Source organism: Lissotriton helveticus, chromosome 12, assembly GCF_964261635.1.
Source record: "Lissotriton helveticus chromosome 12, aLisHel1.1, whole genome shotgun sequence".
Classification (NCBI taxonomy): domain Eukaryota; kingdom Metazoa; phylum Chordata; class Amphibia; order Caudata; family Salamandridae; genus Lissotriton; species Lissotriton helveticus.
The window spans coordinates 375,059,968-375,086,678 of record NC_136073.1 but is presented as its reverse complement, the minus strand read 5'-3'; the positions used below and the strand labels follow the sequence as shown (position 1 = coordinate 375,086,678).

Genomic DNA, 26,711 nt, shown 5'->3' with positions numbered 1-26,711 from the left:
CCTTGTTTTGACCTCCGTGATATTTAGATTTAACAATAAGGAGAACACTACAAGCATCAACGGTGGCAAGTTTATTAAGAGCAGACCTGACTTTGATTAATTCATGTAGTACAGAAGAGGATTTAGAGGAAAAGTAAGTATGCTCTAATATTTTGAGTTGTAATAAAGTAGTATATTTGGCAAGGTTGTTTTTATTTTCATCCTTGCTGCATATGCTATAGTGAAAGCACAAAAAGAGGTCTTGAAGGCATCCCAAATGTTAGGAACAGATGTGTCCAAAGGTTGATTGATTTAAAAAAAACTCCTTAATAAAGGTAGTACATTCAGATAAAAAATTATTGTCGCAAAGGAAAAAGTTACTCAATTTCCATCGACCAGTTTTAGAATTGCTTAGAGATAAGTCAAATGCAGAAAATACAGGAGCATGATCAGAAATAAAAATAGAGCCAATTTCTGAGGAATGGATGGAGGAAAGTAGAGGTTTGCTAAACAAAATGTAATCAATTCTGGAACGAGTATGGTGAACATTGGAGAAAAACGTGGATTCCAAAGAATCAGGATTACAAGTTCTCCAAACATCAAATAGTAGACTGAAATGCTTTGAGACTGAAATGCTTTGAGAGATTTGTCAGGATTAAATCTACATTTAGACTGTCTGTCAGTAAATGGATCCAACCACTGATTAACGCCTTAACCACGTTTTTTCCGCCGCGGTGCGGCCGTTCTGAAGAGTGGGCGGGGCTGTGTCGGATGTTGGCCGACGGCAGCACTAGGGAGGTAGCGTTGGCCTGACAGCAGCACACAAGGGGTTAAAATCTTCTGCAACAATAATTTTAGGATTCTCAAGAGAGGTTAATAAAATCTTGATGTGGTTCCAAAAATTTGGGTCCGGTCAACAGGACCATAAATATTAACTACAAATATTTCCCTGTAATGAATGATAACCGTAGCCATTACCCCGCGTCCATCACTATCACATTGAGTTGATAAAATTTGTACATGCAACGATTTATGGAAAAGAATAGCAACACCACCTTTAAGGTTAATCACAGGAGAATATATCACTTGGCCTAGCCATTGTCGTTTTGATTTAAGAGATTCTACATCATTACAATGAGTTTCCTGCAAAAAAGAAACCTGTGTGTTCAATCTGAACAAGTGAGAAAGTACATTTTGTCTTTTGACAGGTTGTCCCAGATCACAAACATTCCATGAGACAATATTACACATAATTAGGGAGTGGGATGAGAGATACAGGAATACAGGTAATATGCTTCATGGACACTGCTGAAAACAGAAACACACCATTTAGTCAATAAATATATAACATATAAATAATGTAATCAGAAAAAAATAAAAAAATAAAACTAAAAGAATATTCATAAAACAGTACCAAGAAACCAAGTAAAAACAACTAGTAGGAGATAGATAAAAAGTGATAGTAGGAGAAAGAGATAGATCAGGGAAAGTAATCCAGATCTAAGATGAAGAGTAAAAGAGATACGCATAGGACACCACAGCACCAAGAGCAAGCAGAGTGGCAGAGGGAGAGAAACTAAGATATGACTGAGATAACAGCCATATCTATATATTATTTAGATAGGTAGAAAAAATTATTAGACGAGGGTAAGAATGACAAGACTTAGTTAGAATAAGTTAGGATCTCCAGGTAGGAGTATCCATAGAGTATTGTGAGATACTTTGGATAAAAGATTTAAATTTGATTGGATCGTCTGAGGAGCATGTAAAGCCCTCATGAGTAATTTTACAAAAACAAGGATGCAAAATGCCACAACAGATACGTAATTGTCTCATTAGGGGATGAAAAGCAAGAAATTATTTCCTTCTGGCACTGGTGGTATTGAAGAGATCTTGAGAGATAAATGGCGTGACCAGATAAAATGATGTTTCACTTTTACTGCCTTCAACACACGAATGATATCTGTAAATTCCAAAAATACGTTGAATATTCAATGGAGGATCATGTTGAAGGTCCAAAAGTTCTGGATGGAACTTCTTCAAGAAGATAAGAAGGTCTGGGCCCTTCAAAGTTTCTGGTAGATCATATAAACACAGGTTATTATGTCTATTTTGATTTTCAACATCCTCAGTGTGCAATTTGAGTCTTCAGATCTCTTGCTCCAAGATAGGAATCTTGGTAGTAGTATCATGTAAATCACTTATACGTTGCTCCATGTCAAACATTTTCACCTCCATAGTAATACATCTATCCTCAATTCGTTGAAGCTTTTCATTAGCAGCAGATATGAAGGGTTTTAATCCCTTCACCTCATCAAGGATAGTGTCAAGAACTGGGTTATGCGATGAAAGAATGGGAAAGGGGAGTCATTTTTCAGCCACTTAGGCTCTGTACATGAGGAGGAAGGCTTAGTAGAAGCTAAATGATCACTCGTCATTGTTGCATGATGAAGAGGATGAGGAATCAGCTTTGGTGACGTTTTAAGCCTACCCATAAGCTGTGTGAACAACACTTGGAAGTATGCAGATGTGAAGTAAAAATATGCAGACGCTTTAAGCCCAATATCCAGAGCAAAGAAAGCATTCACAGATTCTAAAACAATGTCAACATGAGAAAAAGGTAGCCCTGTTTATATATAAAATGCTGTGACACCACAGCGAAAATGCAATAAACTGGCATTATATAAGAGAAAAGTAATGAAAAACACCAGAAGAAGCTAAAAAAGCATGAGCAAAAAAACCTATTGTCAGGCGTTTGAGTGTTGAAGAACAAGTTACTTACCTTCGGTAACGATATATCTGCAAGAGACATAGTTTAATTATGGATTTCTCACCTTAGAATTACCCCCTGGCGTCAGACTGGATCCAGAGAATTTTTCCTCAGCAGTCCCACTGCTCGTCGATAAGTGGCGTCGGTCAACGCCGCATTCGCCGTTGGCGTGGTGTTCGCCGTAATGAGGAATCTACTTAGACACCACCCTTGCGCGCTGACGTCAGTTCTCTGCACAACATTCCACGCCAGAAGCGCAGAACCATGCAAGACACTGAACACTGGTGCATGAAAACTAGGGCCCTAATAGGGAGTCCCCTACTCTAGAAGTCAGTTCGCAGAACGGAGAGGATCGGTGAGGAATCCATAACTAATCTATGTCTCTTACAGAGATATTGTTACCGAAGGTAAGTAACTTCTTCATCTGAAAGAGACAATTAGTTATGGATTCCTCACATAAGAATAGATACCCCAGCAATACCAACCCCGGTGGTGGGTCTGCGAAGCAAGTTCACACCAGAAAGTCCTGGAGCACCGAACGGCCGAAGAAGCCATCCCTCCGGATTTGACTGTCCAGACAGTAGTGTTTGGTAAACGTGGGCAGTGAAGCCTAGGTAGCTGTTTGGCGGATGTCAAGAAGGGGCACTCCACGTCCCAAAGCAGTAGTGGCTGATGTCGCCCTGGTGGAATGGGCACGCAACCCAATTGGAGGTTCCTTTTTCGCTAAGGAATAGCAAATTCTGATGCAAAGAACGACCTGTCTGGAGATGGTTCGTTTTTGCACGGCCCGACCTTGGAGCCCACATAACCGACAAAGAGCTGGTCATCCACCCGGAATTGTTTTGTGCGATGCAGATAGAATGAAAGCGCATGTTTTGGATCCAGACGGTGGAGCCTCTCTTCCTCTTTAGAAGGATGCGGAGGCGGAAAGAAGGTGGGCAAAGTGTTGGTCTGTCCTATATGGAAAGAGGTAACCACTTTGGGAAGGAAAGAAGGCCTAGTGCGGAAGACAATCTTTTCCGGGTGAACAGCCAGGAAAGGAGGCTTAGAAGAAAGGGCCTGTAGCTCACTCATCCTGCGTGCAGAGGTGAGAGCAACCAGAAAGGCAGTTTTAAGGGTTAAGAGTCTGAGTGGACAGTTATGTAGCGGCTCAAAAGGAGCACACATCAGATAAGTAAGAACCAGGTTCAAGTTCAACTGGGGCATCACAAAAGGAGTTGGAGGAAACAAATCAGCAATGCCCTTAAGTAAGCGATTTACCATCAGGGACTTGAAAAGAGAAGGTTGGTTAGGCAGCCGAAGGAAGGCCAAAATGGTCGAAAGATAGCCTTTAAGAGTGCCCAGAGCAGAAACCTGTGGGCCAAAAAAAGAATGAAGAGGAGAACCTTTGAAAGGGGTGCAGAAACACAGCATTTGCAGCGCACCATGCCACAAATTTGGTGTATACAGTTTTGGTGGAGGGCCGCCTGGCCACCAAGATAACTGTATAGTATTTGGGAGGAAGGTCGGAAGCCGTCAACTGTAGCCGCTCAATCTCCACGCAAGGAGGTGGAGACAGGACAGGTTTGAAATGAGGACCGGCCCCTGCTGCTGCAACAGAAGATCCTCCCGAAGACCCAGGCTGATCGGAGGATCGATGGCCTTGTGCAATAACTCGGGATACCAGACTCTTCGTGCCCAATTCGGAGCCACAAGGATGACTTGGGCCCGGTTGCGCTTGATCTTCTTCAGCACTCTGGGCAGAGGAGGTATAGGCGGAAAGGCGTATAGAAGACACCAACTCCACTCACGATGAAAAGCGTTGCCTAGCGAGTGCCGACTTGGAAATTACAAAGCGCAGAACTGCTGACATTGCGCGTTCTCTTTGATGGCGAATAGATCTAACCAAGGCTCTCCCCGCTGCTGAAAGAGACCTTGCACCACCTCTGAGTGAAAACGCCATTCATGATCCATCATGCACCTGCGGCTGAGTTTGTGTGCCCTGGCATTCAGAGAACCTTCCAGGTGTTGAACCACCAGGGATATGCCCTGATGTTCCAACCATGTCCTGAGGTGAAGAGCCACTTGACAGGGGGTCCACGACTCCACCCCGTTTGTTGCAGTACCTCATGGCGGTGGTGTTGTCTTTTAACACCTGCACTACTTTACCCTGGACAGAGGGAAGGAATGCCTACAGAGGGAAGAAATGCCTTTAATGCAAGACGAATCGCCCGAAGCTCGAGAACGTTGATGTGAAGCCTGCACTCTGCCAGAGATCAGGGACCTCTGATTTCCGCTTCTCCCATGTGGCCACCCCACCCTAGTAGTGATGCATCTGTCACCAGTGTGAATTCTGGTTGGGGAAGGGATCTGCCATTGACCCAATCCTGGTTCGTTAGCCACCACTGCAATTGGTGTGCAGTGCCCTCCGAGATCTGGACGCAAACGAAAAGATTCCCTCTGATGCTGTGCCACTGAAACTTCAGGTCCCACTGCAGAGCCTGCATTTGGCACCTGGCAGAGTCCACCAGCAGGATGCAGGAGGCCATGAGGCCCAGAAGCCTCAGGGTCATTCGGACCGAAACCCTGGATAGAGGCTGAAAGATCGGAATCAAAGCCCGAATATCCCAGACTCGCTGCTCGGGAGGATAAGCCCGAAACTGCGCTGTGTCCAGAACCGCTCTAATGAAAAGGAGCTTCTGAGAGAGAATCAGGTGTGACTTCGTCATATTGATGGTGAACTCCAGCGAATGCAGGAGGTTGGCCGTAGTCTGGAGATAGGAGACGAGACCCTGGGGAGAGCCCGCCTTCAACAGCCAGTCGGCAAGATAGGGGAAGACGGGAACCCCTGATCTACGTAGATGAGCTGCGACCACCACCATCACTTTCATGAACACCCGAGGGGCGCTGGTAAGGCCAAATGGGAGTATGATAAACTGAAAGTGCTTGTGGCCTACCGTAAACTGCAGGTAACAGCGGTGGCCCGGCAGGACGGGGATGTGAAAATAAGCATCTTGCAAGTCCAATGCTACCATCCAGTCTCCAAGGTCGAGAGCAGACATGACCTGAACCAGTGTCAATATCTTGAACTTCTCCTTCCGGAGGAAGCAGTTGACGTTCCTGAGATCCAAGATAGGACACAGGCCATTGTCCTTCTTAGGTACCAGAAAGTAGTGGTCATAACAACCATGACCTACTTCTGGCGCAGGAACGCACTCGATAGCTCACTTGGCCAAGAGAGCCGTAACTTTCTGTTGGAGAAGGACCAGGTGATCCTCTGACATGCGATGGAATTGAAGTGGCATGGATGAAAGGGTAGTCTCAACGTGGAGGGAGTAGACCCTTCGGACTATGTGCAGAACTCACCTGTCTGACGTGTTGTTGAGCCAGTGGGAGAGGTGATGGCGAATTCTGCGGCCCACTGGCGATTGATGGGCCTGAAAGGTTGGACTAGGAGGGCTTGGAGGCTGCTGCAGAGGGGTCGCTAGTGGACTGGCCCACCCGCTGGCTCCCGATCCACGGCGGTGGGATCTACTTCCCCGGCTGCGTAGAGGCTGGACAGCTTGCGCAGGCCTGTGGCTCTGGGCGGAACGTGGCAGTGTACCCCTTTCGTCGCCACGAAAGGGGCGAAAAGCAGACTGCGCTGGAAAGGAGGTGGAAGCGAGGACTAAGGATCTGACAGTAGCCCTAGAATCCTTAAAGCGCTCAAGTGCGTTGTCTGCCTTGTTGTCAAAGAGGCAACGGCCATTAAAGGGCATGTCCAAAAGCATTGCTTGGACATCACCAGAGAAGCTAGTGGACCTCAACCAGGCATAAGTGTCTCAGTGCTACTGATGTGGAAATCGTCCTAACAGTGAGTCGGCGGTGTCCAGCCCACACTGGATGGCGAACTTCGCTGCGCCTCTCCCTTTGGCAACAGCACGGGAGAGCATGGCCCGGGGCTCCTCCGGGCACTGTGGCAGCACCTGCACAACCGTGTCCCACACCAAGTGGGAGTAACGGGCCAATAAACATGCGGTGTTCACCGATCGCAGTCCCAAGCTGGAGGAAGGAAACATCTTCTTCTCTAGGTGGTCCAGCTTCTTGGATTCCCTATCACGTGGTGCATTAGGGAATGTGCCTTTGGACATTGAGGCTTGGACCACCAAGCCCTCAGGGGTAGAATGGTAAGAGAGGAAAATGCAGTCACCCGAGGCCGGGCGGTGGCGTCAGGCAATGATCCTGTCCACAGGAGCCCCTGTGTTGGGCTTAGACCAAGTTCCCAAAAGGATGTCTGGAAGGGCCTCCTTGAACTGCAGCAAGGGCTCCGAAGAGGCCCCTGCTGGCTGAAGCACCTCAGTCAGGAGGTTAGTCCTGACTGCCACCATAGGAAGCTAGAGGTTTAAGGCCTCGGCTGACCTACGCAACACCACTCCGTAAGATGCACCCTGTTCCGTAGCCAAGGTAGGGGGAGAAAGTATGCCAAGGTCTGGAGAGGTGTCCAGACCACTGGCGTCACCCAACTCCTCTCTCCAGTCTGGTTACTCTAGCTGGTCAGCAAGAGGGTCCACAGACCCCTCCCAGTCCTCCTCACCCTCTTTTGGTCCTCCTCACCCTCTTTTGGTAGCCACTCAGGGCGTTAGGAAACATCAGGAGAGAACAGGGGTACAAAAGTACAGGTCTGCGCCGGTCCCGACGTCAGGCGACGTTGGTTCAAGTCCATGTCCTCATCGAGGGAGAGGCCGGGTCTGACGCCAGCTGGAGACACAACCGGCGTCAGAGGCAGCGGGGGTATCGTCACTGGATTCGGAACGAAAGGAGGTGTTACAAGGTCAACCGGCGCCGATCCGGTTCCAGGCCTGGATCCTTGGGGGCCCTGTGGCGCCGAAGCTGCCGACATCAAAGGCCTGGAGCCACCAACCGAGTCTGCGAGGCCCGAGGGCGGGCCGGCGGCGCCAGGCTTCCCAAAGATGGGTATACACCTGTTACAACGCATTTTTTACAACGCAATACTGTTACAACGCATCTTTTACAACGCAGATACTATTACAACGCATACATTTACAACTCATACTGTTACAACGCATATACTGTTACAACGCATGTACTTTTACAACGCATTTTGTATGATATGTGTATAGTTAATGAAGGCTATTATTGTCAATATATTTGAGTAAAATATATAATTATATTTAGTTTAAATTTGTTAAAATTAATTTTAAAATATATTATTTTTATAAGTATTTTGAGTATTAATTTGGGTATTAAAAAATTATTTAAAATATGTAAAAATTAATTAATTATTAATTATTTTATTGTATTTTTAAATATAATTATAATTTATAGTTATGTGAAATATAATATATAAAATATTATTAATAATAATTAATGTGAGTATTAATTTGGGTATTATTGTACTAAATTAAATATGAAAACTTTTTTAGTTTTAGAATATATAGTTTTTATAAATATTTTGAGTATTAATTTGTGTATTAAAAAATTCATAAAAGTATGTAAAAAATAATTAATTATTTTATTATATTTATAATTATAATTTATTGTTATTAGTAATTAATATGGTAAATGTTAATTGAGTATTAATATAGTTATGTGAAATATAAAATATTATTAATAATAATTAAAATATGTAAAAATTAAATAAAATTTTAAATTGTATTTATATTTATTTTGAGTATTAATTTGGGTATTATAATATTAATTTAAATATGTAAAAATTAGTCAATAATATGTTTATTTTCAATTGTAAGATATTTATATTATTAAGTTAATAATAATAAATATGAGTATTATTTTGAGTATTATATAACTAATTTAAATATGTAAAAAATAATTATTAAATATATTGTATTTATAATTATTAAATTTATTGTATGTATAAATATTTTGAGTAATAATTTTGGTATTATACAATTTAATAATAATAAATCCATTTATTTAAAAATGATAATACATTATATTTAAATAAATTAAATTGGGAATTAAAGAAACAGTTTAATATTTTATACGTTTATAAATAGAAAATATTTTAAAAGAATATATTTGTGAAAAACTTATTATAATATTATGGTTCCCACGGTTTAACATTGTTTTCAATGGATACATTTGTCCTTCATTTATTTTCATGATACCTTGATATATGTATAGCGGTCCGGAATTAAAGCAAAGTAAAGTAACAGAAAGAAAGAGAAAATAACAGAAAAGAAAGAAGAAAACAGGTAAGAAAAGAAAGTACAATTTTTATATGAAAATAGTTATGAAAATATACAATGCATTAATTTAATAAAAACGAACAAACAGTGTTTTAGTAAGTAAAAATTTAATTTTTTTATTCTCGAAATATATTAAAATAAACTTCTATTTTTTTAATATTTAATGTATATTTTTGAACATTTTTAATCTTCATGTAAAAATATAAAAAAAATAACTTTATTGCAAATAATCGATTAAATATAACAGTACAGTAGTCCCTTGTTTATTGTTGCAGCATATCCTGACGTCATTACGTTTACGCGAGCGTCATCGGCCATTTTGTGGAGTACCGGAGCAGGAAGCAGCAGGACGCTGATCTACGTTCAGGTAGGAAAACATTTAAATATTAAATAATATTGTAAATCAAATAAAGATTATCATTTATTTTAAGGATAAGTTAAGTAGAGGTTGCTCGAATAGAAAAAAATGTTAATAAAACAACATGTCGCTACTCGTATTTTTAGAATATGCCTATGTTGGGTCGGAGGGCGTGGGGAAGATCGGTAATTAGATTAATGAAATAATTAGTTCTATGAAATGATGTTAAAGTGTTTTATATTGTAATTAATATACAATAAATATATTTATGTATGCAATGTATTTAAATGCATTTTCGAGTGAAATTAAAGTTTAGGAAAATGGAGTTTGAAAAAGTTAGTTTCACGTAATTGTTGATGAAATATTATTCAAATGTAAACAGTGATATTTCCAATGTTTTATTCGTTCTTTTTAAAAAAAATAATGTTTTTGTTGGGCATTCAAAATATTGGAATATTTGCAAAAAAATGATATTATGATTGGTTATATTGTTTGCTAATAATTTTTATTAACAAATTTTTGATTATAATTCTGCTTTGTCTTTCAATTGTTAAAATTAAAGTGACAGATTCATGAATTATTTATTTTTTGCTTAATTATATTTAAAGGCAGAATTAATGTTCACCGTTATTATAAAAATAAGGTGAATTGTATATTTATGGTTTTTGTTGGAGTTACTATATTTGGATTGAGAAAATCAGGTTACATTGGATTTTAACATTGAGAAGGCCAGATTGTGTTTCGCTTTTTGTAGAAAAGAAAGGAGATTAATATATGTATGATTTATTTTCGTGTCTATAATAACATTTAGCACATATTAGTAATTTCATGGAAATATCACTATTTTGCTTAAAAAAATAGTTTTATCAACAATTTTATGATGTAGTTTTGAAAGAACAGTTTTGAAAGTTATTAAAAATGCATTTATTACATTTGCTAAGTAATATCTAATTATTTAGTAATATTGTCACAAAATTAGGGTAGCAAATATTTAATTTGCAATATTTAAAAAAATTTTAATAAAAAAATTAAAAAATAATTAATTCATGTAAGGGGTTTATTAAAGTATTGTTGGTAAAAAATTACTAAAAATAAAAATGACCCAACATCAAATTTAGAAAAATTTTAAAGTAAAAAGGTTTATTGCCAATTTAAATTAGAGAGTAAATTTAGATAAAAGCAGGAAAGTAATGTGAATAACAGTTTAAAAAGAAAGGATGTTAGCAAGATTCTCAAGGTAATCTAGAGCCACACACAACGAAAATTGTTGTAAAAGTCCCAATAGTCGTTCAGACATATCCTTAGTTCTTTGAGTAATCCGTGAGTTTAGACTACCTGTGAGAGTTTGTGATAGTCTCATTTCTTGAAAGCTTTGCTCCTTCTTCAAAGTTTCAAGAAATGAATAGAAATTAGGGTGGGGTTTTCCAATTAAATGATTGAAAGAGTTATGCCATCCCTCAATGGCATTATTTGTTTTAGCCTCTCCCTGTAGGCAACTCGAATAACAGTTCCACCACTCCACATGGAAACGTGGCTTCCTCCTGCGACCCGATCTGCCTAGGTGTCCAATCCATGTGTCTTACATATAATTTAGAATTGGTGCCAATTTGTCTTCGTTTGTTAAATAATAATCAGATTCTGTAATGGCAGTGTAGTACTCGTCTACACTTTCGGGAGGGACAAAACAAAGAGCTGTTAATTTTTTTAATTCTACTTGAAGTTTGCTGTCTGTTGAGTATTCTGTAACTAAGGGTGTTTTCTGTAATTTACGCCAGAATGCCTGGGAAAAGTGGAAAAAACACCCTTGAATTTGGGTATCCGTGTACATTTTGGTGATCACATTAATCATGCTCAATTCAAAATCCATTATTATTTTCCTAGGGCTTTGCTTAGTTATAGATTTTATCACAGCTAAAAATTCTGTGTAAGTTGCAGAAGTCTTATCAGGCAGCAAACTATACACTAGGGGTATTACACTGTTGTTAATTTTTGCGTGGATAGTATAAATTTGGGTGAATGGATGGGGCGTGCTTTTAAACGTCCCATCCATCATCCAAATTTCACTAGTTTCAAGCTTTACAAGGTTACGTGGAGTACTAAATATTAAAATACGCTTTAGAGGGTTTTCGTTATCATGCAGTAGGAAAGGTTCATTAGCAAAAGAAATTGTAAGTTCGTGAGGAATATTGATATCAGAAAAAGTATGTGGCGTATTTACTTGAGTATTACTTGCCTGCTTTTGACGTTGTATAATTCTACGCAAATTATGAATAGTTGGAATATTACTAGCAACATGAGTAGGGACATGTTGTGCAACCTGTCTCAAAATAGATCCTGTGGATTCATTGGAGGTGCTTGCAATAGCTTTCATTTCATTAACTGTTTCTCTAATATCAACTTCCATTGCAGAGGCAGAGTGGTTATGGTCAGTTGTTCTTACAATAATATCATTGACCGTAACCGCTCTGCCGCTGCAACGAGTTGTATGGTATTGCACGCATCTCCAATGAATCCGTGGATTACTTAACCTATCCTTACAATAAATGTAACCTGCATGATTAAGTAGTTGGTTTCCTTTCCTGGAAGAGATATATTTAGCTGTTGGATGTGTAGACATTTCCTGAAAAGAGAGAAAAAAAATATTAAGTTTGTGAATATAAAATTTTTTCCCCTAGATTTGTATGTACTTTTCCTATTGCACCACTATTATTATTGTATTACTCTTTATTTTATTCCAGCACTTTCCCTACTGCAGCACTTACTCAGAGTAGGAACTGTAATTTACACCTGTGGATTATCCAGCACTTTCTCTATTGTTGCATTTAACCTGAGTTGGAATAGTAATTTACACCTCTACACTATCCTGCACTTTCCCTACTGCAGCACTTACCCGGAGTAGGAATATTAAATTACACATCGACACTTAACTGCACTTTCATTACTGCAGCACTTACCCGGAGTAGGAATAGTAATTTAAACCTGTGGATTATCCAGCACTTTCTCCACTGCTGCACTTACTTGAAGTAGAAATAGTAATAATTTACACTTCAAGATAATTTAGCACTTTTCCTACTGCTGCACTTACATCCAGTTGGAATAGTAATTTACACCTATGGATTATCCAGCACTTTCCCTAGTGCTGCACTTATCAGAAGTTGGAATAATAATAATTTACACCTCTAGATTTTCCAGCAATTTCCCTACTGCTGCACTTACAGGGAGTTGGAATAGTAATTTACACCTGTGGATTATCCAGCACTTTCCATACTGCTGCACTTAATTGAAGTAGAAATAGTAATAATTCACACTTCAAGATTATTTAGCACTTTTCCTACTGCTGCACTTAAATCGAGTTGGAATAGTAATTTACACCTATGGATTATCCAGCACTTTCCCTAGTGCTGCACTTACCAGAAGTTGGAATAATAATAATTTACACCTCTAGATTTTCCAACACTTTCCCTACTGCAGCACTTACTCAGAGTAGGAACAGTAATTTACACCTGTGGATTATCCAGCACTTTCTCTACTGTTGCATTTAAACTGAGTTGGAATAGTAATTTACACCTCTACACTATCCTGCACTTTCCCTACTGCAGCACTTACCCGGAGTAGGAATACTAATTTACAAATCGACACTTAACTGCACTTTCATTACTGCAGCACTTAAGTGGAATAGGAATAGTAATTTAAACCTGTGGATTATCCAGCACTTTCCATACTGCTGCACTTACAAGGAGTTGGAATACTAATTTACACCTTAAGACTATCCTGCACTTTCTCTACTTCACCACTTACCTGGAGTTGGAATACTTATCAGAACCTTTATACTATCCTGCATTTATTTGTATTCATGCTTTATTCATATGTGTATAATGAAAACTGATTTTCACTTACTTTTTGAATTGGATCTTTTCTTTGCTGAGATGGGTTTCTGATATTGTTTTTGGTTATAGTAGATATTTCTGAAGATCTTGCTGGGTTGTGTACTTTAAAAAGAAATGTTTTGTTACAAATGTGTGACTTATAACTTGTGAAGAAAGTGACTTTTTACTTCCTAAAAGTTTAGATGTTTTTAAATTCAAGAAACATAGAAATAATGCACAATTTTACAATTATATTACTGGAATTATACATTTGGGCTGCACTTTACCTACTGCTGCACTTACCCAGAGTTGGAATATTATTTTACAGGTTTCTTGACTATCTAGCACTTTCCCTACTTTTGCACTCACCCGGAGTTGGAATAGTAATTTACACCTCTACACTATCCTGCACTTTCCCTATTTCAGCACTTATCTGGAGTAGAAATACTAATTTACACCTCGACACTTAACTGCACTTTAATTACTGCTGCACTTACCCGGAGTAGGAATAGTAATTTACACCTGTGGATTATCCAGCACTTTCCCTACTGCTACACTTACATGAAGTAAAAATAGTAATAATTTACACTTCAAGAATATTTAGCACTTTTCCTATTAATGCACTTACATTGAGTTGGAATAGTAATTTATACCTGTGGATTATTCAGCACTTTCCCTAGTGCTGCACTTACCAGAAGTTGGAATAGTAATAATTTACACCTCTAGATTTTCCAGCACTTTCCTTACTGCTGCACTTACAGGGAGTTGGAATAGTAATTTACACTTTAAAATTATTCTGCACTTTCACCACTGCTGCACTTACATGGAGTTGGAATACTAATTTACACCTTAAGCCTATCCTGCACTTTCTCTACTGCACCACTTACCTGGAGTTGGAATAGTTATCAGTACCTTTACACTATCCTGCATTTATTTGTAATCATGCTTTAATCATATGTGTATAATGAAAACTGATTTTCACTTACTTTTTGAATTGGATCTTTTCTTTGCTGAGATGGGTTTCTGATATTGTTTTTGGTTATAGTAGATATTTTTGAAGATCTTGCTGGGTTGTGTCCTTTAAAAAGAAATGTTTTGTTACAAATGTGTGACTTATAACTTGTGAAGAAAGTGACTTTTTACTTCCTTAAAGTTTAGATGTTTTTAAATTCAAGAAACATAGAAATAATGCACAATTTCAGAATTATATTATTGGAAATATATTTTTGGTCTGCACTTTACCTACTGCTGCACTTACCCGGAGTTGGAATATTATTTTACAGGTTTCTTGACTATCTAGCACTTTCCCTACTTTTGCACTTACCCGGAGTTGGAATAGTAATTTACACCTCTACACTATCCTGCACTTTCCCTACTGCAGCACTTACCCGGAGTAGGAATACTAATTTACACCTCGACACTTAATTGCAATTTCATTACTGCAGCACTTACCCGGAATAGGAATAGTAATTTACACCTGTGGATTATCCAGCACTTTCCCTACTGCTGCACTTAATTGAAGTAGAAATAGTAATAATTTACACTTCAAGATTATTTAGTACTTTTCCTATTGCTGCACTTAAATCGAGTTGGAATAGTAATTTACACCTATGGATTATCCAGCACTTTCCCTAGTGCTGCACTTACCAGAAGTTGGAATAATAATAATTTACACCTCTAGATTTTCCAGCACTTTCCCTACTGCTGCACTTACAGGGAGTTGGAATAGTAATTTACACCTGTGGATTATCCAGCACTTTCCCCACTGCTGCACTTACATGGAGTTGGAATACTAATTTACACCTTAAGCCTATCTTGCACTTTCTCTACTGCAACACTTACCTGGAGTTAGAATAATTATCAGTACCTGTACACTATACTGCATTTATTTGTATTCATGCTTTATTCATATGTGTATAATGAAAACTGATTTTCACTTACTTTTTTAATTGGATCTTTTCTTTGCTGAGATGGGTTTCTGATATTGTTTTTGATTATAGTAGATCTTTTTGAAGATCTTGCTGGATTGTGTCCTTTAAAAAGAAATGTTTTGTTAAAAATGTGTGACTTATAACTTGTGAAGAAAGTGACTTTTTACTTCCTTAAAGTTTAGATGTTTTTAAATTCAAGAAACATAGAAATAATGCAAAATTTCAGAATTATATTATTGGAAATATACATTTGGTCTGCACTTTACCTACTGCTGCACTTACCTGGAGTTGGAATATTATTTAACAGGTTTTTTGACTATCTAGCACTTTCCCTACTTTTGCACTTACCAGGAGTTGGAATAGTAATTTACACCTCTACACTATCCTGCACTTTCCCTACTGCAGCACTTACCCGGAGTAGAAATACTAATTTACACCTCGACACTTAACTGCACTTTCATTACTGCTGCACTTACCTGGAGTAGGAATAGTAATTTACACCTGTGGATTATCCAGCACTTTCCCTACTGTTGCACTTAATTGAAGTAGAAATAGTAATAATTTACACTTCAAGATTATTTAGCACTTTTCCTACTGCTGCACTTAAATCGAGTTGTAATAGTAATTTACACCTATGGATTATCCAGCACTTTCCCTAGTGCTGCAATTACCAGAAGTTGGAATAGTAATAATTTACACCTCTAGATTTTCAAGCACTTTCCCTACTGCTGCACTTACAGGGAGTTGGAATAGTAATTTACACTTTAAGATTATTCAGCACTTTCACTACTGCTGCACTTACTTGGAGTTGGAATACTATTTTACACCTCTAGAGTATCCTGCACTTTTCTTACTGCAGCACTAACATGGAGTAGGATTATTATTTTACAGGTTTCTTAAATATCTAGCACTTTCTCTACTGTTGCACTTACCCGGAGTTGAAATAGTAATTTACACCTGTGGATTATCCAGCACTTTCCCTAGTGCTGCACTTACCAGAAGTTGGAATAGTAATAATTTACACCTCTAGATTTTCCTGCACTTTCCCTACTGCTGCACTTACAGGAAATTGGAATAGTAATTTACACTTTAAGATTATTCAGCACTTTCCCTACTGCTGCACTTACATGGAGTTTGAATACTAATTTACACCTCTAGAGTATACTGCACTTTTCTTAACGCAGCACTTACATGGAGTTGGAATATTATTTTACAGGTTTCTTGACTATCTAGCACTTTCCCTACTTTTGCACTTACCAGGAGTTGGAATAGTAATTTACACCTCTACACTATCCTGCACTTTCCCTACTGCAGCACTTACTCGGAGTAGGAATACTAATTTACACCTCGACACTTAACTGCACTTTCATTACTGCAGCACTTACCCGGAGTAGGAATAGTAATTTACACCTCTAGATTTTCCTGCACTTTCCCTACTGCTGCACTTACAAGGAGTTGGAATAGTAATTTACACTTTAAGATTATCCAGCACTTTTCCTACTGCTGCACTTACATGGAGGTGGAATATTAATTTACACCTCTAGTGTATCCTGCACTTTTCTTACTGCAGCAATTAAATAAAATTGGAATAGTTATTACTAGCTTTACACTAATCTGCATATATTTGTATTCATGCTTTATTCATATGTGTATAATGGAAACTGATTTTCACTTACTTTTCGAATTGGATCTTTTCTTTCCTGAGATGGGTTTCTGCCTTTGTTTGTGGTTTTAGTAGATCTTTTGGAAGATCTTGCTGAGATGTGTCCTTAAAAAAAAATGTTTTGTTAAAAATGTGTGACTTATAACTTGTGAAGAAAGTGACTTTTTACTTCCTAAAAGTTTAGATGTTTTTTAATTCAAGAAACATAGAAATAATGCACTATTTTACAATAATATTTTCCATTTCAACTGGATTTATATTTGCTTAAAAATGCTGTTTTTAGTTTGTCACGAAAATATTTTTATTACCTTTTTTAAAGATGTCGATAAACTTTTTTGGGGCAGTTATGATCCGGAATGTAATTTAGAAGTAAAATTTCTGTCAAAAAAAATTATAATATTTATTCTTAATGCGACCTTTTTTGAGTAATGCATGATAAAGTCGTGTAATGAATAATGATGATGTACCTTCTTCTAACTTTGAAAAACGGTTCGTTTTTTTCCAAAAGAAATGTTATATCCTAGGTCTCACGTTTTCCTTGGATTGGAAGTGATTTCTATGAGTAATATAAAAAATAAGTATTAATTATTTCTTATCGTATTTAAAATAAACGGTGTTTATTTTTCAACTCATTTAAATTCCCAGTAATATTTTCGTAACATCTAATTAAAATTTAAATAAAAAGGATAGTTAATAATATTTTAAATCAGATTCACTTATAAAAAACAATATATATTTTGTTAACGTTTTCGATAAACGTTACTTACATGTTAATCGTTTTATTCAGTTGCTCAGTAGCTCAGTCAGTCTAACTGATATGAAAGGGTGAAAAGGTCAGATGTTCAGATTTCACGTCTGCTCTCTCGGGTAGTTGAGAATCAACTAGTTTCAAAATGGTGTCTGGCTACTATTTATAAGTTTGGTTTAGTAACTCAGTTTTATTTATAAAAATATGCGCTACAATTGGTTTTTAATTTTACATTTATTTCTGTGTAAACGTATAATTTAAAAATTAATTATAAGTAATTTACATAGCGTTATATCAGCCGTTTTGGCATCCATTTTGGATAATGTGTTGTGGTATTTATTAATTGAAATAATAGTAGGACTACATATATTGTAATACCTATTCAAAATGGCGTCCATGAATTATATATATCTGGTTGTAATATAAAAAAAAACCATATCGTGTATATTATTAAAGTTTCGTTTGTTTTAGTTTGTTTTAGTTTTAAAAATGTAATTACGAAAATGATATAATTTTAACAAGCGGAGTATTAATGTAAGTACTCGAGTATTAAATGTAATACTCGAGTATTAATTTATTAAATAATTAATTAGGATTCGTAATAATATGGTAGTTTTTCTTACCGATTTTTAATACACTTCCCCACCCAAAACCCCTATTTTCCCTGCATCCCGTGCCAGGTTTTATTTTACAAAAAAAAAAATATATATATTTATTTATGCGTTGTAATGGTATACGTTGTTATATATTGCGTTGTAATGGTATTTTTGCTAAATAAGTACTATTTTGCGTTGTTATAGTACTCGTTGTAAAAACATGCGTTGTAACAGTATTCGCGTTGTAAAAAATGCGTTATAACGGTATGCGTTGTAAAAGTACGCGTTGTAACATCATATATCCCAAAGATGGGATGCAAGGTTTCGTAAAAGCTTTAAAGCTGGGCAGGGGTCACCCTGGCTCCCGGAAAGGGAGGGAAGGCCTGAGTCGACCCAACAGGCTCTGCTGGCGGATCCAGACGACTACCTTCCGCATCCCGCGTCCTGTCTGCCTTCTTCTTGTGCTTCGACTTACCCGAAGATGAAGACTTCCATGACGAGTGGTGGTGGGGGGCGTGGTTACGCACGCGACCGACATGGACGCCTCCGGGTAGAGCTCCGCGCTGAGCTCCCCTACCCGGTGCATTTATCCTGCTGAACACCAACTGCAGCCGACGAAAACTACTGGCGCCGCGGTGGGGAGCCATCGTCCACCACCCCACCAACTTTGGGGGCGATCGGTGCACCCGGCCCGCTCCGGGAGATATACTGAAACGCAGCCGCACACGCCGTCTCCACACCCGGCGTGCGCCTAGGAAAACCCGAGGCTCCAACTCTGCTGCTAGGCCCGGAGGAGCGGCCTGCATGAAACGCCCACGGCACTGGCCGCGCTGACCAGCCATACCATACTAGGCCTCCCGGCGGCCACTGCGGACACAGGACCTACACACACTGCCGCTCCCGACACCTACGCACCTAAACGGTGCTGTGACACTGCGCAGCACTGGGGAGGTCACTGAGACCCGGAGACTGCGGAGACGGCCCCCTTTGTGTCCGGCGATCGACGGAGGGCCCACGCGACGACCAGAGGCAAAACCCAGTTCACGGTCAGTGCGGACAGGCCAAGCACCCGCCGAGTTGAGCGACGGGGTCCTGGGCGGAGGAGGCTGCTGGGGCCGGGAACGCTGACGACTGCCCCTGGAGACAGCACACACGCCTGCCGCCGGGCCGCGACGAGGAGGCTCAACCGCCCGAAGCAGAGGAGTGTCCGGCAAAACCGGGACGCGCCTGCAGCGCCCCACCAACTTTGGAGAGGATCGGTGCTCCCGATCTGCACCGGGTGATCTGCTAGGGCGCAGCCGCGCACGCCGCCTCCACACCCGGCGTGCGCCTAGGAAAGTCCGGGGCTCCACCTTTACGGATAGGCCCGTGGGAGCGGCCTGCATGACACGCCTACGGCGCTGACCACGCTGACCGGCCACAACATACAAGGCCTCTAACTGGTCACTGCGAACACTGGACCCACACACGTTACTGCTCCTGACGCGGCACTGGCAAGGGAGCTGAGACCCGGAGGCCGCGGGGGCGGCCCTCTTTGAACCCAGCGATAGGCGACTGGCCCACGCGACGACCGGAGACAAACCCCAGCCCGCGGACAGTTCGGACGGGCCGAGCTGCTGGTAGAGGTGAGCGGCGGGGGCCTGGGCAGTGGAGGCGGCTGGGGACGGGAACACTGGCGACTGCCCCTAGAGATAGCACACACGCCCGCCGCCGGCCACGAGGAGGAAGCCCAACCGCCCGAGACAGTGGAAAGTCCAGACGCATCGGAAACGCGGGCAAAGCACCCACAGCGCCCCATTTACCAGTAGAACCACACGAGGTGCGCAAGGCCCCGGGGAGTCAACAGTCGAAACTGCGACACTCCTAGGGGTAGACATTGAACCTGCGCTACACCCCCACAAGGCAGCGGTAACCCACCAGACACCGGAAACTACAATACACGCGCGTTGAGGTCCAGAGTCGGGAGGCTGCCTGATCCACGGGACCTCCCTGAACATCCACAGCCCTGAGCTGCATCTCGTCCCCCAGACACGGGCCCCACTGCTGTAGTCGCGCCCGCGCCCTGGCACAGATGTCTAACGGGCCCAGGACCCGAACCGGAACCGGTGGCACCAACTCCAAAGGCAAGATGGATAAGCCTGGGAAGAGCTATGACCCAGATCAAACGGCGGCGAAGCTGGACACCATGCTGGCGGCAATGGAGCGGCTGGAGGAGTCCATCCAGCTCACGCGCACCTCATTAGCCACCAAAATAGATAGTGTAGTCATAGACCTGACACACTTGAGAGCAGACCACAAGAAGCTGGCGGACCGCACTGCGTCCCTGGAAAACGATGTGAAGGAACTCCGACCCCAGACCAGCCAATCGACCAAACAGATCCAAGACTTACTGAACAGGGTGGAATTTTTGGAAGATAGAGCGGAAGATGCGGAGGGCAGGGCGCGAAGGAATAACGTGCGACTCGTAGGAATTCCGGAGAAATGGGAAGGGAAGAACCCGGAGGAACGCATGGAACAATGGCTGCGGGGCCTGCTGCCAGAGGGGTCGCTCTCACCATACTTTGTGATAGAACACGCACACCGCGTCCCCACCAAACCACTAGCGACGGGCTCCAACCCGAGACCCATGCTGCTACGAATACTGAATTATAGGGACAGAGACTCCATCCTGCGAGAAACACGCAAGCTCCAAGAGATCAGGATTGAGAAGGCGTCAGTGATGTTCTTCCCGGACAACACTATACAAGTACAGAGGCAACGGCACGATTTCCTGGAGGTAAAAAAGCGCCTACGGCAGCAGGGCCTACAATATTCACTGCTGTTTCCTGCAAAACTGAGAGTCGTGGCTGGAGAGCGAACCCACTTTTTCACTGACCCTGCCGAGGTGGAGACATGGCTAGATAGCGGCACGGACATGGACCCTAGAACTACGGCGGGTCCCATACCCAGGCGACAGACTGGAAACGCCCGGAGGCGACGCAAGCCGCGCCGGAGATCACAGTCTGCTGCACGAGGAGTAGCGAGGACACCCCCCCCGGAGGACGCCATGCAGCAGGAGAAACAAGACGCCCTTCGCCTGGTTATGGAATTGAGCTGTTCCCCTGTGCAGAGTGAGACGGCGGGAGGCAGTCAGCAGGACCCTCCAAGTGACGATGAAGCCATCTATGGAGTACCAAATTCACAGGGCTCGGAAGAAAGGCCGGACGTCACGCCCCAGACAGCGGAATATATTAGCTGAACGTGCCACAGAGACCGGGGACATGAATCGAGAGACACCTCCGCGGATGTGGGGGAACGGACGGACAAGAACTCACCCCATGACAAGTGAGAGAGTCGGCCCTGCGCACGGCATGTGGTGTGGGTGCGGATCTGCGGCCCACTCCAACGATCATGACACCCGGGAATGACTCGGACGCCTACCTTTGGTCGGCACGCACACCCGGAGAAGATACTCCTGAAAGCTGCCATCCTGGGACAAGTAACGTATAGTGAATTGGTGCATGTGTGTATGGGGGCCCTTATATGCAAAGATGGTTTGGACTGCCACACACTCACCGGGAGGGTGGAGGACCTCCATGAACAGACTTTGTTGGTTTGATACCACGGTTACGGTGCGCCTTGCACACCTGCCCCCTCTTGATTTAGACATTGTTGCTCTCCTCGAGAGTATGGACGGGTGCACGTTCCGCACCCGACCTTTTGGTATTCTATATGTTCACCACATTCAAAGGTTCACTGTTCCTTCTGTTGCACCTTTACCCTCTCCCCCCTTCCATTGCTGGGAATTGTGGCCACGGATATGCTGCTGTTGTGTGGTGCTGGGGAGGACTGTTCAACGAAAATGTGGGATGTGGGAGGAGGTGACGGGGAGGCGGGAGAAGGGACACTATTGAGATACTGTAATGTCTGTCATTAAGATATGCACGTGGAATGTCAGGGGCATGCACACACCGTCCCGACGCTACCAGATATATTCATACCTCAAACGCCATCACATACAGATAGCTCTCCTGCAGGAGACGCACCTCAGTGACTCGGAAATCTGCACTTTACGCCACCGATGGCGGGGGCAACTGTATGCCACGCGCTATTCGTCTTACGCTAAGGGAACACTGGTGTGGGTCAGACCGGGCACCCCATGGGCGACGTTGAACACACATGTAGATACCGGGGGAAGATTCGTGGTGGTCCATGGCAGGTTAGACGGGAACCCGCTGGTGCTAGCCTCGGTATACGCACCCAACACGGGCCTGACGGCTTTCCTGGCACAGTTGTCCACCACTTTAGCTCCCTGGCATGGTATCCCTTGGGTGCTGGGTGGAGATTACAACAGTACATTAGATTTGGCCCTGGACCGATCACATCCCCCGCCGCCCAACTCACATGCGCCAACTGCTGCGGGCACCCTCCAGGCATGGTCCACACAATGGGGCTTGCAGGACGCTTGGCGCAGTTGCAACCCACACACCCGGGCGTACTCATTCTATTCTGGGGCACACGCTTTACATGTGCGTCTAGACAGGTACATGGTCACGGGTGACATCTTGCCACACGTCACGGACACCTGCTACATGGGCCGCACACATTCTGACCACAATCCCCACACCCTGAGTATAGCGTGGGACTGCCCCCGACCCCCGACACCTACTTGGCGGCTCCAACCCGATCTGCTTTTAGATGGTCAATTCCGAAGCTCCATTAGCGCACAGACGGCGCAGTACTTTGAAGACAACACAGGCACGGCGTCGACCCGGCAGATTGAGTGGGACGCATTTAAAGTGATCCTCAGAGGGCAATGTCTGGGCACACAAGCTCTCTCACGCCGTCGAATAGAAACCGACCTTAGGCGACTAGAGACAGACCTGTTACATGCGGAACAGGATGCGGCTGAAGGCGACAACGTCAGACTATTGGAAGCTCGCGCGGAACATGATAGACTGATAGACAGCCTGAAACATGTTAACTACGCGGCACATTCGGCCCGCACACATCCCACCGGCGATAAGCCCGGCAAACTGCTGGCTTGGTTGATACAACGCGAAGAGCGAACATCACCCGTCACGGCGATACACCCGCCCACCGGCCCGGCGGTATACACCCAAGCGAAGATCCATGAAGCCTTTATAGCGCACTATCAAGCACTATACAAGTCACGTCTATCGAACCCGCATCCGAACATTGCCGATTACCTAGACAAAATCACACTGCCCGCCCTCACGGCAGACCAGCGCGACGACCTCGGGTCGCCAATGGAGGCGGACGAGCTGCGCGACGCCATCTTTGCCCTCTCGAACGGCAAGGCCCCCGGGCCGGACGGCCTACCGGCTGAATACTATAAGGCATGCTCCGATATATTGATACCAGAGCTCCTCAAAATGTACTCGGCGGCACTAGAAGATTCTGCCTTGCCCGCATCCATGAACGAAGCAACACTGGTGTCGCTTCTCAAACCTGGTCGAAACGCCACACTCCTCGGCTCGTACAGACCCCTGGCACTCCTGAATACGGATTATAAGATCCTGGCGTCAACCCTGGCCAGGCGACTGGCGCCATTGGTGCCCTCCCTGGTACACAGCGACCAGAACGGCTTCGTGCCCACTAGGAGCACATCCCACAACATCAGAAGGCTGTTTCGGGTGCAGGAATATGCGGTGCGGGACTGGCCGAGATCAGGGTGCTTAATTCTCGATCTCAAAAAAGCATTCGACTCGGTTGAGTGGCCCTATCTACGCGAGGTACTGCGCAAATTCGACCTGGGCGATGAGTACATCGAATTGGTCGGACTACTATATAGGAGTCCTGAGGTACGCGTCCGCACAGGCAAGCTACTATCAGACGCCATAAAGGTCAGACGGGGCACCCGACAGGGATGCCCACTGTCCCCGCTACTCTTCTCACTGGCAATTGAACCTCTCGCTGAGATTCTGCGCGGTGGTGGGGCGAACTGGGGCATACCGCTAGCAGACGGCACACACGTTGTCTCGCTGTATGCTGACGATTTACTACTGTATTTCAGGGACCTCGCGAATTTACCACCAGAACTCTCGGGCATATTCCAGACCTTTGAGGCCATGTCTTGACTCAGGGTGAATTGGGCAAAATCGGGAGCATATTCATTTGCACCCAACATCCCTGACCCCGGCATTAGCATCAACGGGGAGCAGCTGCCGTGGCATGATACCACGTTCAAATACCTGGGGATCTATATATACAGATCGCACCCAGACATCCTGGATGGCAATCTAACACGCGCCATCACGTCCATTAGGTCGCAGATAGCCTTTTGGAAGACTCTCCCACTTAATGTACCGAGCAGGGTGACATTGACAAAAATGATAGTGTTGCCCAGACTCCTATATTACTACGCCAACATCCCGGTATACGTCCCGGCCCGCACGTTTAGGGAATTAGAGACTATGTTCAGGGAGCTGATTTGGAACGCAGGAAGACCCAGAGTAGCGCTAAGTAAATTGTACGCACCGGTCGAAGCGGGCGGCCTCGCAGTACCCAACCTGGAGCTCTACTACCTGGCGGCGCAGCTACAGTGGGTGACGGCCTGGCTTTCGGGCAGGAACCTGGCAGACACGGCCACGTCCGCCGACTCACTTAATCTCCTACAGATACACTCACTCTTCCACCCACTAGCGCGCACGAAACACCGACCACAACTACATGTAGACGTGGCTGTGAAATGCCTTAACAGAGGCCTGCGGCTCACTAAGCATGTCAAACCTTATGCCCCGGCACTTCCGCTCCTGGGTACGCCTAAAGCAACAGCCACTGTCACCGAAGCCGCACGGGAGCACTGGACGAGCTCGGGAATAGACACCATGGCGGACCTATATGCTGACGGCACCCTAATTCCCTTTGCGACACTAGTCAGCGACACGGGCATCCCCGCAGGACAGTTCTTACAACACGCATCCATAGTGGCGGTATACACCCGACGATGGGGAAACATCACAGATGAGCCGCCCACACATCAACTGATACAACACCTACATGTCATGGGGGATGGAACACACGTGGTGCATTGGTTAACTCAAGCTTTATTGACACACACACACCATACTCTACAACCCCTGCGAGCCAAATGGGCGATCGACAGAGGGAGGGACTGGACGGACAAGGAGTGGGCGATGGTGCTAGCCAGCCCCAAAAACTTCCCTCGTAACGCACGCTTTAAGGTGATACAATTTTACGTGTTACACAGGGCATACCTCTCGCCGGACAGAATCAACCAATATTTCCCGGGTGCCTCGGCTAGCTGCCCAAGATGCGCACTTGCTGGAGCGGACCTGCTACACATGCTGTGGCAATGCCCACGGATACAAACATACTGGCGGTCTGTGCTTTCGATCCTTGAACGTTGCACGGCTATGCCACTGCCGCATACATGGGAGGCATGCTTACTGGGCCTCTATAGGAGGACCGCCCTCAATAGAGTCCCCTCCCGCTTCTGGGACCTAGGCCTCATTACGGCCAAACGGCTGCTCACTAAACATTGGAAATGCGCGACTCCACCCCTAACGCAACATTGGCGCGCCTCCCTAGACAACTGGGCGAGAGCGGAAAGCATAGTCCTCCACAATGAAGAGACAGCGGGATTGCGCCAGTTCCCAATAGCAGCAATATGGGATGACATGCTCAACACCTTTCATAGAGACAGGCACCCACTAGGGGACCACACGCCTATCAACTCCCCCAGAAGGGATGGAGACGCGATAGCGGAAGCGGCCGAGGTAAACAACAGCCCTGATATCTCTAGCCTAGCCACTCATGCATCCCCCTGAAACGGAGATCACCACACCATCAGTTGAGCCACACTCTAGCTGACGAGATGACGACCTCCACGCCTTTCCCGCGTCTCGCAGCTCCTGCACGCCTCCCCGCGCCCTCCCCACAACAGGAATGCACCGACAAACACACCAGATGGCCTCTCTGAGACCCGCTCATGTCGCGGCGCTCCCACAGCATCACGCATGACACGCCACCGAGATTCATGACCACACCCCGGCGCCCCCCCCCCTTCTATTTTCTTTTTCTCCCCTGTTTACATGTTCATACGACGGAGCGCACGAGACTGCAATGACACTGCTGAGACCACATTGCGAATCGCTGAGTGACAGAGAGAAACATTATGCGCAGCGCACTGCGACCATTACCTATATCCTTGTGCATTAGAAACGAGTAGGATATACTTTCACCTTTCTTCTCCCCCGACATAATTAACGCGAGATGTCTGGACATGGATTGGCCTGTGCCGCACCCATCACGACCTTCAGCGGCGCCCCTCCCCTATGACACCCCACTGGCCGTGCACTTGACATTTGTGATGAACCACATTCACATTCGCATGCTAAGTCCAGCTGCCTTGATCTTCGAAGGCAATCTTTACTCTGGTGGATGGTTACGGGTGGAAACGGTCACAGGCAAAACACCCTGGTGGGGAATGCGGAGAGGGACTGTTGTATGTCTCCAATACTATTTTCTTTTCCTTTCCTTTTTCTCAGCAATGTTGGATGGGGCTCGAGATGATTGTAACGTGCAGTGTTGCCACTGTATTTGTTCCTTGCTGCCGATCACATCGATAATTGTTGTCTCGCCCTACA

At 43.8% G+C, this 26,711-nt stretch overlaps 2 protein-coding genes and 1 long non-coding RNA gene across 4 annotated transcripts in view; 1 reads left to right on the top strand and 2 right to left on the bottom strand.

Moving 5' to 3' along the window:
* SLC7A9 (solute carrier family 7 member 9) overlaps window positions 1-26,711 on the top strand; it is an 824,809-nt gene that overhangs the window by 3,947 nt on the left and 794,151 nt on the right. The gene's annotated exons all lie outside the window — the stretch shown is intronic.
* LOC144798615 (uncharacterized) overlaps window positions 1-26,711 on the bottom strand; it is a 181,126-nt gene that overhangs the window by 35,470 nt on the left and 118,945 nt on the right. The gene's annotated exons all lie outside the window — the stretch shown is intronic.
* LOC144799241 (uncharacterized) lies at window positions 10,366-18,594 on the bottom strand. The gene is made up of 4 exons (XM_078670499.1): window positions 18,575-18,594; window positions 14,148-14,239; window positions 13,193-13,284; window positions 10,366-11,915 (listed from the first exon to the last, which is right to left on the bottom strand). The coding sequence occupies exons 1-4, from the start codon at window positions 18,592-18,594 to the stop codon at window positions 10,875-10,877; spliced, it is 1,245 nt and encodes a 414-aa protein (XP_078526625.1). The 3' UTR covers window positions 10,366-10,874.